Below are 17,229 nucleotides of genomic sequence, written 5' to 3'. Positions count from 1 at the left end.
AGACAAAACCAAATAAACGTTAAATCATTAATTTTTCGAATCAGATCATAGTATATTTCAAACGATTTAATTTGACGTATCACACAATGCAGTATTCGAAAAAAAGACAGCAATGGGCCGGGATTTTTTTTTCGAATACCTATGCTATAGTTCTGAGCATGACTTTCCCTATAAAGTGATCGGATTCAAGCAAAAGGGAAACTAAGACCATTGACCGAAGAGCCGAAAGACCGAGTGATTCATCAATAGATCCCTGAGCCTTGAATGATTAAGAACGAAGTGAACGGTGAACGATGTGAACGGTGAACGAAGTGAACGAAGTGAACGAAATGAACGAAATGAACGACATTTGACGACCGGGTCTTCGTAGGGACCGAACGATGAACGATCCGTTCGTGGTGATGACCGAATCTGCCCATCCCTAATTCCTCTCCCTCCCGTCACCGCGTCGGTGTTGCTCGGACAGTCTCGACCGTTGGCGACCCGCCGCCTCCGGCTGCCGAGCTCGCCCGACGGAAAATGCTGACACGGCCTTTCCTGACATGGAGAGTGTCCTCACTCGACGGACATGGGCACCTCAGTTCAGGTCCTCGGACTGAAACTCATACATACAGGCTTTAGACTTTGATCGTCACTTCTCCTACGTTAAAGATATAAATCAGAAAGCAAGCTGCCTGTCTGCCGTGGACGGTAACTGGAAGAAAACAGGGTAAATTTGGCCAAACTTACATAATGCAAGAATACAATACAAAACAAATGAGGGCGAATATTAAATGTAACGCATAGAAGGAAGCTTAATTTTTAAATGAACATAATACTTAATAATAACGCAAAACAAAACTAAAACTACACCTTGTGTGATCGTCACCCAGCTCTGCCACCCACCAGACTATCAAACACAGAAACCTCTGGTCAAGCCTGAATCAGCGAGCATCAACAATCCACAAGCCGGCCAAATGCGAGTAGCGCCAATCACCATGGACTACTCCCGATTTGAACCGTACTACCTTACCCATACACGACCCATGGCCTCATATTGTCGATGCCGGCCGCTCCACGGTACTGCAACTTGGACCTGGTTGCTCCCGGTATGTCTGCGACTTCATACCGATCATTTCCGAGAACTTTGGTAACTCGGAATGGGCCACGCCACTTGGGCAGTAACTTTCGGCTAGTTCCGGTTGCAGGGCCGCTGGTTAGACGGATCAGCACCAGGTCTCCTTCCTGATATGGTTGACCAGCAGTTCGAACACGGTCGAAACGAGACTTTTGAGCAGCTTGGTCCTTGATTGTACGCGCAGTTATTTGGTTTCGAATGTCAGTGACGTCGACGATGGCGGGTTCTTCTGGCTGTAACAATCTCTGTGAAACAACTCTAAAACCCATAAGAGCCTCACTGGGACAAACTCCAATTGCTCGATTTAACGTTCCGTTAAGGCCTAATTGAAGATTAGAAATATTCTTATCCCAACGGTCGTCGTCGGAATCGGCGCCCATTGTTGCCAGGGAATTAAGAATAGTATGATTATACCTCTCTACCTGCCCGTTTCCCCTGGGCATGGCGACCGCGTTGAAGTGTAATTTTATTTTTAGTTCATTACACAAAGCCTGAAATGCGTCGCTGGTAAAGGCTTTGCCTCGATCACAAATTATTCTATGGGTGCCCCGAAAAATTTAATCATATCTCGCAGTGATTTAATAACGAATTTAGTCTTTGTGCTTTTTACCGGGTAAAGAAGGACATATTTTGTGAATGCGTCGACGACGACCAATAATTGAGTATTTCCCGATTTGGTCTTAATGAATGGTCCCAAATGGTCGAGATGGATTGTGTGAAACGGTACTGGTACCTTTGGGATTGGATGGAGACTACCTTGTCGCTTCCCACCTGGGAGTTTAAAATATAGACAGTTCAGACAATTATTGATGTACTTATGGGTAAACCGACGCATTTTTTTGAACCAATATTTGTTTGATACTAGCTCTACGGTTTTGTCAAACCCAAAATGACCGGAATCGTCATGGGCCATCTGTAGGATTTGGAACCGCGCAGCTTTGGGAACTACCCACCGTAGGCCTCGTCCGGTACTTTTGTACACTTTTCCGCCTTTTAACGCGTAATTATTAAAGATATCAGTATTATTTTCGCGATCGCCCGTTTCTAAAATGTTCTTAATTTCGATGATCTCCCGATCCGACTGTTGAGCTGCTAACAGCCAGTCTTCCTCGCTGATGACGGTGATGTTTACATTACATTCGCAAGGTGGTAAGTTGCGACTGAGCGCATCTACGTGCTGCATACGACCATTGTTCCGGTGTTCGATATTAAACCGATATTCGTTAAGTTCTAAAACCCATCTACCGATACGGGCGTTAAGATCGCTCTTAACAAATGCGTTTTTAACCGCAGCGCAATCAGTAATGATGGTAAACGTCCTGCCCAGCAAATACTGCCGAAATCGTCGTACAGCCGCCACGATTGCAAGGGCCTCCAACTCAAACGAGTGGTACTTTTGTTCGTTAGGACTTGTGTGTTTGCTAAAATACGCTACCACTTTTTCAGCTTGCCCACTTGTCTGCGTCAGGATAGCAGCCACGCCCAACCTACTGGCGTCCGTATACAATTTAATATACAAATTCGGATTAAATAAGGCAAGTACGGGTTCCGAAGTTAGACACTGTTTGAGGACCTCAAACGCGGTGGCTTGAGACTGGCCCCAACACCAAACAGTATTTTTATGCAGTAAGGAAGTCAAGGGTCTCGATTTCGCCGCATAGTCCACGATGAATTTTCTAAAATATCCGGTAAGTCCCAAATATTGCCGCACTTGATGGACATCGGTGGGCACAGGAAAATTCCGGACCGCCTCTATTTTACGCCGAGTCGGCCGAATTTCTGCCTCACTAATCTCGTAACCTAAATATTCAATACTTGTGTGCAGAAAAAAGCATTTTGACAGTTTTAAAGTTAACCCATTTTGTTTGAGAATCTCAAGTACCTCTTGTAAAATTGCCAGCGATTCCTCAACAGAATGAGCTGGAATCAAGACATCGTCTAAATAACAAAGAACCTTAGTGAATCTTAGTTGACCTAATACAGTGTTTACCATCCGCATAAATACAGCTGGCGCATTGGTGAGACCAAAAGGGACGCGTAGAAATTCATAATGCCCGTCCTGGGTCACAAAGGCGGTCAAAGGGATGGATTCCGGGGCCATTGGTATTTGGTGGTATCCAGAAAATAAGTCAAGAGTTGTGAAATATTTAAACCCTGACAGACTTCTTAGTTGTTCCTCAATTAAGGGTAGAGGATACTTATCTTTAATAGTTACCTTATTAAGGGGACGATAGTCCACACATAGACGGAGTTCGCCAGACTTTTTCTTGACCAGTAGTACGCTACTTGCATAAGGTGAATGCGATTCCCGAATAACACCATTTTTAAGTAGATCACCAACTATATCGCGGATCTGTTCCCGTTCAAAATCGGAATAGTGACGCGGTCGTCGAGCGATTGGTTGGGAGCTCGTTAACTCAATGGTCATTTGCACCGTAGAAGTAACACCAATTTGCGACAAGTTTGCAGCAGTGCAAACAGAATATTGGTCTATTAGCGAAACCAACTTTGTGACAGCGTCACTGTCAGAAATACCTACATTCAACGCAGTTTCGCTAATCGCGTTAATATTGCAAGGTATATTCGTTTCCTGGGAAAAGATCAACGTGTTCCCTGTTTTAACGTATATAATATCGTACAAGTCGGTGAAATTCTGGCCAATCAGAATTTCAACGCCCATAACACACTTTTCGACGACATAAAATTGCAAATTTTTGTTGATGCCATCGATCGTTACATTTGCTGCTACACAGCCGCTTGGAGAAATTTTATGCCCGCCGAGAGTCATTAAAACCACGGCCGTGTCCAAAGGCAGCGCCGCCACTTTAAGCCTTTCAACCGCCTCCTGACTCATCAGCGAACACACGCTTCCAAAATCGACAAAACATTTTATTTGGTGACCTTCGATCATGATAGTTTTGAAATATTTCTCGTTTGGATTGGTACCAACAAAATTCACGGACTTTTTTGCCTCGATGGCCAATAGTGGTGGCTGTCTGGACGCTTGTTGGTTTTTACCAGGGCAAAATCGACGGAAGTGACCGGATTTTCCGCAGTTAAAACAAGTTGGGCCGAGGACCGGCTTATTAGCCGTATCATTGCGCGAAAGAGATGACGTTTGTTTTGGGTTTCTATAAATAGATGAAACTGGAGCTCGCGTCGCTGGAATGTGAGAAACGTGCCGGGTTGCGGTTTGCGTTGCAAGTACTCGATCATCGATGGTTTTTAAATGTCCTGCTAAAACAATCGGGTCCGTAATACCTGCAGCTTGGACCGAGAATTTAATTTGCTCGTCACAAATTCCACCCATTATTAGATTTACGCGATCAACGGGGTTAATATTTAATTTTAGCTTATTAATTAGCGCAAGTTTATTAAACGTATATTCGTAGAGCGTTTTACACTGCTCTGGTGTGTACGCCATCATCATTTGAATCGCCTTATGGAGATCGCGCTTTGGTGGAAAATTTCGCAACAGTATGTCATGCCATTCGGGCCACGTAAACACTCTACTAGGCAGTGTCCGATACCACGTTTGCGCTGGGCCTCTTAGTTTGCTCAACGCCAAATGACACGTTGTCCTGTCGTCCCAATTATAAATTTGAGCGTACTCACCAATCGACTCCAACCACTCGTCAACCTCGTTTTCTAAAGGATCGAATTCGGCAATAATGCTGCCGGCCGTAGAAAGGGGGATCCCACTTACCTGCTGGCGAGTCTCACGCACCTCCACCTGCTCTGCCAGCTTACCAAACCCAGCTGCTATAGCCTCACTGATTTGCGAAACAGAAGCAGGACCAGGACTGCTGCGACCAGGACTGTCGCCACTCCTCGTCCTCGAGTGAGCTCGCAAGCGGTGCCGTCTCGCAAGTTGTTGTTCTGGAGTCGGTTCCCGCAACTTCTTGTGCTTTTGCCGCCGCTCATGCCGTGAACGAGACCCACTTGCACCATCACTAGATTCACTCCGGCGCGAACGTCGCCGTTTGTCTTTTTTATGGCGTCGCTGCTCTTTCGGCATTGTCGTACAAGTGCACGCAAGGGTTTAAAGAATCCCACTTCTGATGTCAGCACAGTTTTAGGAAAAAGAAACCAAACGCAGAATTTAGCAGTTTATTCTTTTAAAACGCAATCATCGTGTATCAGCATCCGAACACAAGTGTATTCCTCTCCCTCCCGTCACCGCGTCGGTGTTGCTCGGACAGTCTCGACCGTTGGCGACCCGCCGCCTCCGGCTGCCGAGCTCGCCCGACGGAAAATGCTGACACATTATTTGAAAAATTATTGCTTCTTTGCAAAACAGACCAGATGATTTATTCTGTTCAACTCCAATCGACTTTCCAAGGTGTAATTCATGACAAAGCCCTTAAACGTTTTTCTGACAATTTACAATTTTTGAAACTGAAATGTATTGCAGTGGCGTTCACAAATGCTCGATAACACTGCAACCCTTAATGCTCTGGCCTGGCGTCTTTTCGTGTCTATTTAAAATGAAATTAAATCGCAAACCTGGCATGTCAATTTTTGACACATTTGATAGATTTGTTTCGACGTTCGTGACATTTCAAAAGAGTTGAAATCATTTTGGTGATTAGCGGCACGAGAAAAATTTCAATTGTTTTTCATAGGTGAGTTGACTACAGTATTTTATAATGACCCTGTATAAATCAGAAATAAATTTTCCAATTTGTTATTTTTTCCTTCAACTGATTGTTTCCTAGCAGTATAGACATTCAATAAACGCAACACCTTAAGTTTCGAAAACTTAATGCACAAAAAACAAACATAACCTGGAATTTAGTTACTTTTCAAGTTAATCCTTGATTGAAAAATAATCATAGTTACAATGGCACCCGTTACCAAAGCAACGACACCATTATAAAAACAAAAAATCAACACACCTTGTTTGTCAATGTTCCGAAAGTCACATTTCTTCCGTCAATTTTTTTTGTTGCTGTTACTAAGAATCAGATAATGGACCCTGAAGATGCCGATCCCGTCGAAGACTTGTCTATTAAGCAAAGTCAAGTCATCGTCGAAAGAAATTTGAGCTTCAACGAAACCACCAAAAAGTGGCATTGGTCTCCACCTAAGACAATAGAATACCACAGGCGTGACCACCGGGAGACGCTAGACCTGCTGAAAAAACTAATTCAGTGCCCGGGTAAGTAGCACATGCGCAGAAATATTTTACAGTTACACACGGGTTTTTCAAGCGTGAAAACGGCACTACCATTTACTAATTTGTATTTGTTCAACTTGAACTACTTGCTTAGACCTCCAAGTGGAACACATTGCTCCCCTACGACCCATGCCCAAACCCTTACCCCTAGCCCTCAACTCCCTAAAAACCGAGTCTGCTGTCGAATCCATGTTCCCGTTCGGCAGCACCCTGGACCCCAAACCCCCCAAATTCGAACTCATGGAAACCTACCTCACCCCCAACAAAAACAACAAAAAGTGGGTAAAAGCCAAACTTATCCACGTCGGCGAAGACGTCGTCCACCTCGCCGACAACCAAACCTTCAACGACATAATAACCACCAAAAAAACATAGCCTACCCTGAACCGCCCACCCGAGTCCTAGAGGTTGGCAGCCGTGTCGTGGCTTTGAAAAAACAACTATCGACCACCGGCGAACTGTCACGAGGACGACGCAAGCACGAAAAGGGCGTGGTTATGGAATTTCCAACCAACCAGAACCTACAAAGGTCTGTCAAAGTAGCGACTCGGCGCGTGTAATGTCGCGATTGGTTGTAGATATTTGGTGGTTTTCGACGACGGCGACTGGGCTTACGTGAAGCCGGATGAAGTGTGGCTTCTGTGTTATCAAAGTCCGAGGGCTTGGGACGACGTACCTGAGGAAAATAAGCACATCGTGAGGTACTTTTTACACGGGTTATATCAAGCAATAACGGACTTCGAAAAGGGTGATTTGGTCGTGTACGAAATGAGACCCAATGGTAAGTTACGTGGTATGACTAACACGTTTTTTTATGACACTTTTCAGAATACCAACATGGCGTCGTTATAAAAGTTGACGTTTCTATCTTGTACGTGTGGTTTTCTAAATATTGTAAGTGTGTGACACTTTATAAAGGTCTTGCAAGTTTTAGAGGTTGTTGACAGTTTGTTCTATTTTTAATAAATAATTTATTTTATTTGTGTTATTACGATTAAAATTAGTACATCGCCAGGAGACACTCTGTTATCACCACAGTAGATCAGTAACGAAACTTCAGCAATATTTGCGGAACGGGTGTGACCTTGGGAGCCCGTTCCCGGGAAACACGAAGATTCAAATATTTCGTAGCATTCGTATGTGATTCATATAGTACTAATAATTGTACACAAAAATAAAAATGGGTGGCATGTACTAGTGACATTGGCCATTTTTTTCTTTCTTATAAATTATTAATATATTCAAGCAAAACATTTTTATTCAATTTTGACGTTTTAAACTGCGTTTATTAAATCCTTAACAAGTCTGACAAATAAGTTGTTATCCACAAGTGAATTGCAAAATTTTTATTTCACTCTTAATATTTTTAAATCACTCACAAAAAAATAAAAAACAACCTCAGGAACATAAATATTTTGCTTATTATTTTTAATAGTTTTCACAGAATACAATTTATTTACAATTTTCACTAAAAGGTTGCTGCAACTAAATCAGTATTGTTTGACATATGTATTTGTTTGGCTCTGTGAGACGTCAATTTGGGAATTGTATAAATCCCACACCAATGTAATTCCAAAGTGTGTTTCGGAAACTATTTACTACAGATTATTTCGATACGAGTGCAAGAACCAACTGTGAAACACTATTTTATTTGAAATGAAAAATTTGCTAAGGTGTTCTTTTAAACAAACTTCCACAACACATCTCCCCTGTATTCCAGCCTCTTCAACAATCATTAAGTGATGTGAGTTACCGGAAACTCACCTTGAAAGAACACAACTGTTTATGATATGTTTGTGGATACTCATTAATATGAAAATTCTTACACCACCACTTCTGCGAAGTTTGTTGTGAACTTTGCACATTCTTACGAAGTGGTACATCCTGTTTTAATTGTGTGACATTTTAAAGTCTTCAATGAAGATGTGATTTTTGGCAATTTAATGATACCACCTAAACATTTTGCAGTTTATACTCCGATGGGTAATACATTTTGAGTTTTTCCCAATTTATGCACTGTAGTCGTTAACTGGTTTGCGGCTAAAAAACGAACCATACAAAAATACCATTCCACCACCCCTGCAAAGACTTTCCTCTTGATTACCTCGTTTCAGTTTTTATTAGTTAGAATTTTTTACACACTAAAATTTAAAAATTAATCTTGGACCGCTCAAACACGCACACATCGAAAATTAAACTATTTCGTTTAACATGCAGTTTGTTGACCTCTTTAGCCTGGAATTTTCTAGTATTTTTTGCATGTATCGTAAGTATCTATTACTTTGTTAACATAAATTTTACGTTTGTTTTTAACCCCATAACCCAACATCCCCTATGATTCCGTAATTAATATGACATTTCTTGTTGACAAAACCAGACAAAACGTTCACCGAAAACCTGAAAATGAAAAAGAAACTATGTTCTTCAAGGTCGGAGCACCTTTAGTGACGCTAGTGACCTCTTTATGTCGTTCCGTAAGCTCATGTATTTCTTATGGAATCAGCTGAGACTTTCATAGCCCTGGTTATCACTTTCATGTACTTTTCCCACAAAATTTTGAGTGCCGCTGAGTCTCTGCAAACACTAGTTCATAAAAATCCCTAGATTCAAACCACCTACCTTATAATGTCAATTTCGCAGCCACACTGTGTATACGCATTCAAAAAAATTTCCAACTCTGGTATAGTCCAGTTTGCCTGTTTTAAACTATCCGAAAGCGAAGTCAGTTCGACAAACATATTTTTAACATCTCGAGGACGGTGCATATTTGTCGTAGGCAACAAAATCGCCCGATTATAATTCTTAAAATTGGCATCCAAGTCCAGGTAGCATTTCTGCAAAAGCTTGGCTCTCAACAACACGCACACTAGACTGAAAACCCCCTTGAAATCATTCCACAATTAACAAAAATACAACCTACTGCTTGTGCTCTTTCTCTTTCTCTAACAAAATTTTAATCTCTCGTAACTCAGAAAAGAAGTCTTTGTCGTGTTCCGTGTCGAAATTGTCAACACCTGCCACTTTGTTCGACTTTAACGGAACGCCTGTCTTTTCAGACACTTCATCCAAGTCTTTTCTGTGTTTGCTGGAAAGTTTTTTTCCAATGAGCTCTCGAACGACGCTGTCGTCGAAATCGTAGTACCTGTAACGTTTTTTTAATTTAAAGAAGTGTGGTTATGTAGTGTGCGTACTTCTCTATGAGTAGCTTTCGTGTCTGGGGCTCAATCTGAAGCGCCAACTGTTCTTGGAGTTTGTTTGGGTTACTGAGGAGTTTTTCCAGAAGTGAGTAGGTGCGATAGTGGTCCAACACATCACTGGCTATTAGTTCAAGAGGGGCACCCGTCAGCTGCCCTAAGCCCCTCTGATTCAAAATCGAGACGGCTTCGCTCGCTGGAATAGACTGTGAAAGGGGGCACTTTGAGGTTATGTTTGCGCGTTACCTGTATGACCCTCCACCCACAATTGATAGATTTCCGGGTCGACGAGAGTATAATTGCTAATAAAGACATCGATTTCGGTCCCCATATACACTTACTTTTGAAATTTTAACGATTTTAGCAATTTGGTTCCAATTATGTCAGTGACAAGGCTACCAACATTACGTGTTGTGTTACATAAACAATATTATCGTCACAATTAGAAATTATTGGAATATGTATGAGACCAATTATAGCTGCTACGGCCACAACGAACCCCTTTAAAGACTTTCATCGTTGCAAAATCAACAAATACACATTACAGTCGTACCACTATCACTCCCCCTTCCCCCAGATTTCCTCGAGTCACCTGATCCTTTCTAACCTCACTTCCGCATAATTTATTAAACTTTGCCCTTAAACTACGTACTGAACACCAACATGAGTGACCCTAAGAAAGAATCAACCCCTAAAGACGACAAAGTTGACGCCGAGCTTTCCAACCTACTAGAAGTAAGTCATGTAGTTCCTCTATTGCATAACCACCCCCTTCTCCCAGGTGCTCTGCAAGACTTCATCAAAGACTCGTCGAAAGAGGCGAAACCCGACCCCACTAAAGACGAGCTACCCGACGAGGCCTCCGTAGAATGGACCGAAGACTTCATCAAACAAGCTGCCTCTCAGTTCGAGCAAAACTTGGCAACTTTTCTCGGTTCTTCGTCCGACGGAACGCAGTTAACCAATGAGCAGCTGCAGCAGAAGTTCCAGCAGATGGCCGAAGCCGCGCAACAAGTAATCGAGAACCCCAATATTACAGAGAATTCGAACGATTTTGCGTCTACGATCTCGCAAACTATTCAGGGGTTGAACGCGGGGGCGGAAGGCTTGCAGAACCCGTTTTCGGAGCAGGATATGATGAATTTATTCGGGAGGCAAGGGGACCAAAATGCTTTTTTACCGTTTATGCAAGGGATGATGCAGAGTTTGTTGTCGAAGGATGTGTTGTATCCGAGTTTGAAGGATATTTTAGATAAGTTTCCCGAGTGGCTGAGGACTAATAAGGATAGTTTGAGTAGGGAGGATGCGGAGAGGTTTGAGAATCAGAAGAAGTTGATGGAGGAGGTTTGTGCCGAGTTGGAGAAGGAGAAAGAGACGCATAGTGAAGAACAGAAGAAGGAGAGGTTTGAGAAGGTGTTAGGGTTGATGCAAAAGGTGGGTTTTGAGTTGAGGTTGTGGCTTGTTATTTGGTGGTTTAGTTGCAGGATTATGGACAGCCACCGACTGATTTAGTGGGGGATGTGGGGCCACCGTTACCTCTAGATGTGCAAAATAGTGCCGATCCTAACCAATGCAGTGTGATGTAATAGCGGATTAATCATAGTCTTATTGTTTAATGTTTGTTGTTATTTATAATGATTCGGTTAAAAAATGGGAACATTTTTACTACTGCTGGGTGTAATAGTGTAATTTATTGCGATACCCTACACGGGTGCATTGATTAAATACATATAGATAGACCCATGCTATTGTTTGGAGCGAACAGGCCAACGGCCGGCGAACAAGAGATGGCGCACCAACAGTCGGCCGTCAAACGCCGGCGAAAAGCTTGGACACCAATCGCGCGCGTAGATAACCCAAATCGCAGCAACAATACATTTAATAAAGCTACCACTCGACAGAGGGCGACGAAAACAATGTGTAAAAATCTCATAGTAACCATTTATATAATTTGCAACGTTGCCAGATGAGCCTAGCACAACTTTGCCGTTATTTCTAGTCGATTAGATTTTATTTCGTTTAAAAGTTTCTGGTGAATAAATGGAATTATTATAATGAATAAACAATACAAACAAATTATTACTTGTTATTTTAAATACTTGTTAGTGTTGATGAAAACATAAATGGTAATTAAAGTTATTCTAAATACGGTCCGGTCCGGTAGCTCAAATTTTACAGTACGAGTAATATGTTTCAGGACGAGTAGGTAGCCGAGTCTTTAATTTCGAAACGAGTACTGCGAAAAGAGTTACCGGACGTATGTTGTTATGTATTTTATTTCATACTGTCAACATACTTTTTTATTCGATAAAATTATTATTATTTTGAGAAAAAATCCAAATCGAGTCACTTTTTCTGACATCGTTAGCAACCGCTCTTTGGTAAATGTTTTAATTTGTTTATTCGTGCAAATCAGCATCATATGTTTAAACACATAGTACTTATAACACTTTACAGGACTTATTGTTTTGTATAATCCGACTCGATGGACGAATGTTTTGTGCAATCCGTCTCGAAGGACCAATGTTTGTGCAACTCGGCTCGTCCTACCAGCATTTTTTGTAATCTGGTTGATACGACAATGTGATACCGAATTGTACTTTGATATTGCTCCAAGGACCTTTGTTTTCTTGCGTGCGAGATAATAGACAGCGTTCGGTTTCGATGTTTAATACAGGACGGTTACAGAAATACTAAATTTACATTTGTATTTACAATAACAGGTAAAGCAAAAGAGACCCAAAAGGGTCAGTGGCCGCTTCCGGAAATGGAACACTTGTCCTTTTTGGCTCAATTTTATCGGACTTGTCCGTTTTTTTGATTTTACCGGAATCGTTCGATCCAGTAAAACGTCAAACTTGACATAGTATAAAGTAAAATAAATAAATTTTATTCAATTTTGACATGTAAACAAACGTTTATTTTGCCGTCAGTAGGCCACTAAAGCTTTGGTTTATCCGGTAGCACCATAAAATTTTTAAACCGCTAGCGAAATAAAATTTTTATTTTGCTGTTTTAAAACCATGGTTACCATTTCTGTAATTTCTCCAATGCCTTGCTGCTCTTTCCATCTAAGGAACTTTTGATACACTTTCTGATTTGCTCTTTTTTGGGAGCAAGTTTTGCCGTTGGAATCTTGCATGATTTTGCAATTTTTCGATAATTTTAGTTTGCTTAAAATAAACAAACACCGTCGCCAGAGTCACATACTACACACACACACCTGATATTGTAACCTAAATTCTACGCATATAAAACTTTTATTTGGTCGCTGTCAATTCTGACGTTTCTCGAATGTGAACTTTGAATCACCAATTTTTTCACAATTTGGGACTTGGGGTTGTCAAAATTGAATAAAAGTTTGTATTACACTCGCGGTTAAAATGAATGTGTAACTCGTGGTCTTAAGGCGCTCGCGGCATACGCCGCTCTCGCCTTAAACTGGCCGCTCATTAAACATTCACTTTAACCGCTTGTATAATAAATAACTATTATGATGTAAATACAATTGAGTATATCGATAATTCGCTACTGAAAATTTATTGAAATATAATTTGTGTTAAAAAAAGATTTTTGTGGTTTTATGGTTTATTAACATAATTTACTTATTTGAAATTAAATATTTTTAATACATAGCACAAGTTCTTGATATTCTTTATTTTTATTCCAAGTAATAACTGTGTTTCCTTTAGTTTTAATCAAGAAAATTTTTCGGTTATTATCTAACATACTTTTGTACATTAAGAAACTCCATTCCACGTCACAGGACGTTACAGGACAATATTTAAATAAATAAAGAAGTCGTTTTATGTGTTTTAAAATTCACTCTGATTTCCGGACTTTAGATTTTTTGGTGTTTCACTTCGGCACAAGAACTAGTCGTATCTCAAAGAAAACAAACAGTGGAATATACCTATTGTACCTATATTTCATAGTAAAAATGTCTAAATTTTTTTATGAAGAGACAGACTGTTCTAGGAAACTTTACTAAATCTTTTCATTTACGAGCTATTGAAAGTCCGCCGGTCTCACTGATACTTCTTACTTGGCTCCTACGAATGAAGCGAAAAATGCACAGATTGAAAATATAGTAAATGGGGTAGTATGTATGCGTGATATGTCGTTAGACATTAGGTATTTTGCAAATAAAATTTATTTCATTGAAAACAGAAACAATAAAAAACATATCTGTACAAGTTTGGAATCGATATGGCCAGTTGTTTAGAATATGCAAATATGCTTTTGTTCGTATTTACAATTATTACGAAACAGGTTATCAAATAATCTATTTTCACATGGCGAGACTTTCAAGCGGCCGAAGAATTAAAAACCATAAATTTTTATTGAAGAAACAAACTCTTCCAAGAAAATTACCAAATCTTTTAGTTTACGCACTATTGGACGAGCACTCCTTAAAACGGTCAGTATACCTAATCGCATTATTCCATTGATACCTACCTACCGAAAACGTTGCCAGATGAGCCTAACACAAATTTGCGGATATTTCTCGTCAACCAGATATTATTTCATTTAGAAGTTTCTGGTAAATAAATGGGATTATTGTAATGAACATATAAAACAAATAAATTGTGATTATTATTTGTTGTTTTAACCCATTAGACGCTTATAGGCTTATAAGCATACTTTTCTTGAAAAATCGGTAATAAATTCAGTGAAACATCTTTGTGCCTTAATTCCTATTGGTAAACTGGGATTTTGAATAGAGGTCGCAGGAAAATTTTGTATGGTTTTATGGTTTATTTACATAATTTTCTTATTTACAATGAATGTTTTTGATATATAATACAAGTTCTTGATATTATTTATTTTAATTACATTTAATAAACCATAAAACCACAAAAATCTTTTTTTAACACAAATTATATTTCAAGAAATTTTCAGTAGCGAATTATTATCGATACACTTAATTGTATTTACATCATAAAATTTATTTATTTTACTTCATACTATGTCAAGTTTGACGTTTTACTGGATCGAACTATTCCGGTAAAATAAAAAAAACGGACAAGTCCGATAAAATTGAGCCAAAAACACGGAGGTAGAAGAGACACTCTTCTACCTCCGTGGCCAAAAAGGACAAGTCTTCCATTTCCGGAAGCGGCCACTGACCCTTTTGGGTCTCTTTTGCTTTACCTGTTATTGTAAATACAAATGTAAATTTAGTACTTCTGTAACCGTCCTGTATTAAACATCGAAACCGAACGCTGTCTATTATCTCGCACGCAAGAAAACAAAGGTCCTTGGAGCAATATCAAAGTACAATTCGGTATCACATTGTCGTATCAACCAGATTACAAAAAATACTGGTAGGACGAGCCGAGTTGCACAAACATTGGTCCTTCGAGACGGATTGCACAAAACATTCGTCCATCGAGTCGGATTATACAAAACAATAAGTCCTGTAAAGTGTTATAAGTACTATGTGTTTAAACATATGATGCTGATTTGCACGAATAAACAAATTAAAACATTTACCAAAGAGCGGTTGCTAACGATGTCAGAAAAAGTGACTCGATTTGGATTTTTTCTCAAAATAATAATAATATTATCGAATAAAAAAGTATGTTGACAGTATGAAATAAAATACATAACAACATACGTCCGGTAACTCTTTTCGCAGTACTCGTTTCGAAATTAAAGACTCGGCTACCTACTCGTCCTGAAACATATTACTCGTACTGTAAAATTTGAGCTACCGGACCGGACCGTATTTAGAATAACTTTAATTACCATTTATGTTTTCATCAACACTAACAAATATTTAAAATAACAAGTAATAATTTGTTTGTATTGTTTATTCATTATAATAATTCCATTTATTCACCAGAAACTTTTAAACGAAATAAAATCTAATCGACTAGAAATAACGGCAAAGTTGTGCTAGGCTCATCTGGCAACGTTGCAAATTATATAAATGGTTACTATGAGATTTTTACACATTGTTTTCGTCGCCCTCTATCGAGTGGTAGCTTTATTAAATGTATTGTTGCTGCGATTTGGGTTATCTACGCGCGCGATTGGTGTCCAAGCTTTTCGCCGGCGTTTGACGGCCGACTGTTGGTGCGCCATCTCTTGTTCGCCGGCCGTTGGCCTGTTCGCTCCAAACAATAGCATGGGTCTATCTATATGTATTTAATCAATGACGGGTGTTTGAAATGACGCCAAATCTGACATTGTAGTATTTTTTGAGTTTTTATGTTGGTATTTCATATCTAACCAAACATGAATTTATTAAATCGCTAAATAAAGATACGAATTTATAACAAATTAAACCTGGAGGAGGAAAATTTAAGCATCAGAAAGGGCTGCTACCCCTGGTAGCACTTTCCACTCGAGAAGTTCCAAACTAGCGCCACCTCCCGTCGAAACGTGTGAAACTTTATCTTTACTCTTCCATTTTTTAGCACAGGTGGCTGTGTCTCCGCCACCTAAAAACCCATTTATTTGTTAATACACGCAACATTTTTACTTTGATACCGATAATAGTGACAGCTCCTCGTTGCGTGGCTGCAACGACTCCATCCATGACGGCTTTAGTTCCTTTGGAGAAGTCGTCCCATTCAAATACACCGGGTGATCTAAAATGATTATAAAAAGTGATAAAACTAAAAATCTAGTGGGTGTGCTAACCCATTCCAAACTATCACTTGTGCTCTACCGATGGGTACTTTAAACGATTCGATGCTGTTGGGTCCTATATCCAAACCCATCCATCCGTCGGGAATCCCCGACTCAACATCAGCACAACCAACCTATAAGTTGCAACTGAAACGAAATAGGTTAGGATTGTGGACTCACCTCTGCACATTCCTCGAATTTATCAGCGGTAATAAAATCACACGGAAGGTGCATTTTGACGTCATTTTTCTCCGCCTTTGTCATTAAGTCATTGACGATTTTAGCGCCAGCTTCGTCAAACATGGACTTGCCAATCTAAGAAACGATTTCTATTAAATATTATGTCAGAGTTTTAGTTTGACCAAGATCGACCTACGACTTATAATTAACTAAAAATAAAAAAATAATCCACACATTTATTCTTCTTCTATTTTAAAAGTCTTGTTTCTTAGTGCTTACGCTAATTTTACATCAAATATATAATTTACACATTTAAACTTAGAAATATTCAAGCATCAGACAGGGCCACCACTCCTGGCAGTTCTTTTCCTTCCAGAAGTTCCAAACTAGCGCCACCTCCTGTCGAAACGTGTGAAACTTTATCCTCAGTCTGCCACTTAGCAGCTCACGTGGCCGTATCCCCACCACCTGAAAATCCACATAGTCGCACATTTCAAACCTAGTCGGTTTTTACGTTTTACCAATTATGGTGACAGCGCCACGTTCGGTGGCTGCAACAACTTCATCCATGATGGCTTTGGTCCCTTTGGCGAAGTTGTCGAATTCGAACACACCGGCTGGGCTAAAATCAGGCATTGATTAAATACATATAGATAGACCCATGCTATTGTTTGGAGCGAACAGGCCAACGGCCGGCGAACAAGAGATGGCGCACCAACAGTCGGTCGTCAAACGCCGGCGAAAAGCTTGGACACCAATCGCGCGCGTAGATAACCCAAATCGCAGCAACAATACATTTAATAAAGCTACCACTCGACAGAGGGCGACGAAAACAATGTGTAAAAATCTCATAGTAACCATTTATATAATTTGCAACGTTGCCAGATGAGCCTAGCACAACTTTGCCGTTATTTCTAGTC

General features: G+C 40.2%; 5 protein-coding genes across 8 annotated transcripts; 2 read left to right on the top strand and 3 right to left on the bottom strand.

Annotated features, from left to right (window-relative positions):
* Positions 1–126: 126 nt before the first annotated feature.
* Positions 127–5,379, bottom strand: LOC135144148 (uncharacterized). The gene is made up of 2 exons (XM_064076138.1): positions 3,333–5,379; positions 127–1,350 (listed from the first exon to the last, which is right to left on the bottom strand). Exons 1-2 carry the CDS (start codon positions 5,133–5,135, stop codon positions 1,009–1,011), a joined length of 2,145 nt encoding a protein of 714 aa, XP_063932208.1. The 5' UTR covers positions 5,136–5,379; the 3' UTR covers positions 127–1,008.
* A 709-nt stretch (positions 5,380–6,088) lies between these two features.
* LOC135144166 (histone-lysine N-methyltransferase SETDB1-A-like) lies at positions 6,089–7,240 on the top strand. Its single transcript, XM_064076153.1, has 5 exons — positions 6,089–6,278; positions 6,391–6,603; positions 6,672–6,825; positions 6,875–7,077; positions 7,125–7,240. The coding sequence occupies exons 1-5, from the start codon at positions 6,089–6,091 to the stop codon at positions 7,238–7,240; spliced, it is 876 nt and encodes a 291-aa protein (XP_063932223.1).
* A 459-nt stretch (positions 7,241–7,699) lies between these two features.
* LOC135144152 (acidic fibroblast growth factor intracellular-binding protein-like) lies at positions 7,700–10,033 on the bottom strand. 4 transcript variants are annotated; one of them, XR_010282998.1, is made up of 6 exons: positions 9,737–10,032; positions 9,488–9,686; positions 9,217–9,438; positions 8,916–9,167; positions 8,123–8,870; positions 7,700–8,075 (listed from the first exon to the last, which is right to left on the bottom strand). XR_010282998.1 is itself a non-coding variant. In XM_064076141.1 (6 exons), exons 1-5 carry the CDS (start codon positions 9,819–9,821, stop codon positions 8,777–8,779), a joined length of 852 nt encoding a protein of 283 aa, XP_063932211.1. In that variant the 5' UTR covers positions 9,822–10,033; the 3' UTR covers positions 7,700–8,693; positions 8,755–8,776. The 4 variants fall into 4 exon arrangements, 2 of the variants coding, with proteins under 2 accessions (XP_063932211.1, XP_063932210.1); XR_010282999.1 differs by having other exon boundaries at positions 7,700–8,060; XM_064076141.1 differs by having other exon boundaries at positions 7,700–8,693; positions 8,755–8,870; positions 9,737–10,033.
* Positions 10,034–10,054: 21 nt separating this feature from the next.
* Positions 10,055–11,171, top strand: LOC135144151 (peroxisomal biogenesis factor 19-like). Its single transcript, XM_064076139.1, has 2 exons — positions 10,055–10,924; positions 10,969–11,171. Exons 1-2 carry the CDS (start codon positions 10,154–10,156, stop codon positions 11,074–11,076), a joined length of 879 nt encoding a protein of 292 aa, XP_063932209.1. The 5' UTR covers positions 10,055–10,153; the 3' UTR covers positions 11,077–11,171.
* A 4,628-nt stretch (positions 11,172–15,799) lies between these two features.
* Positions 15,800–16,444, bottom strand: LOC135144165 (phosphoglycerate kinase-like; the record flags this gene model as incomplete). Its single annotated transcript, XM_064076152.1, has 4 exons — positions 15,800–15,939; positions 15,989–16,089; positions 16,142–16,263; positions 16,310–16,444. Coding segments are annotated over 4 exons (498 nt in total), but the record flags the coding sequence as incomplete, so codon positions are not given.
* Between the last annotated feature and the right edge of the window lie 785 nt (positions 16,445–17,229).

Source organism: Zophobas morio, unplaced genomic scaffold (assembly GCF_036711695.1).
Source record: "Zophobas morio isolate AGI-343-1 ecotype UQ-CSIRO unplaced genomic scaffold, CSIRO_AGI_Zmor_V1 ptg000084l, whole genome shotgun sequence".
NCBI classification, from domain to species: Eukaryota; Metazoa; Arthropoda; class Insecta; order Coleoptera; family Tenebrionidae; genus Zophobas; species Zophobas morio.
Note: the sequence above shows the minus strand (reverse complement) of the source record. Positions and strands in the feature narration are given on the sequence as shown.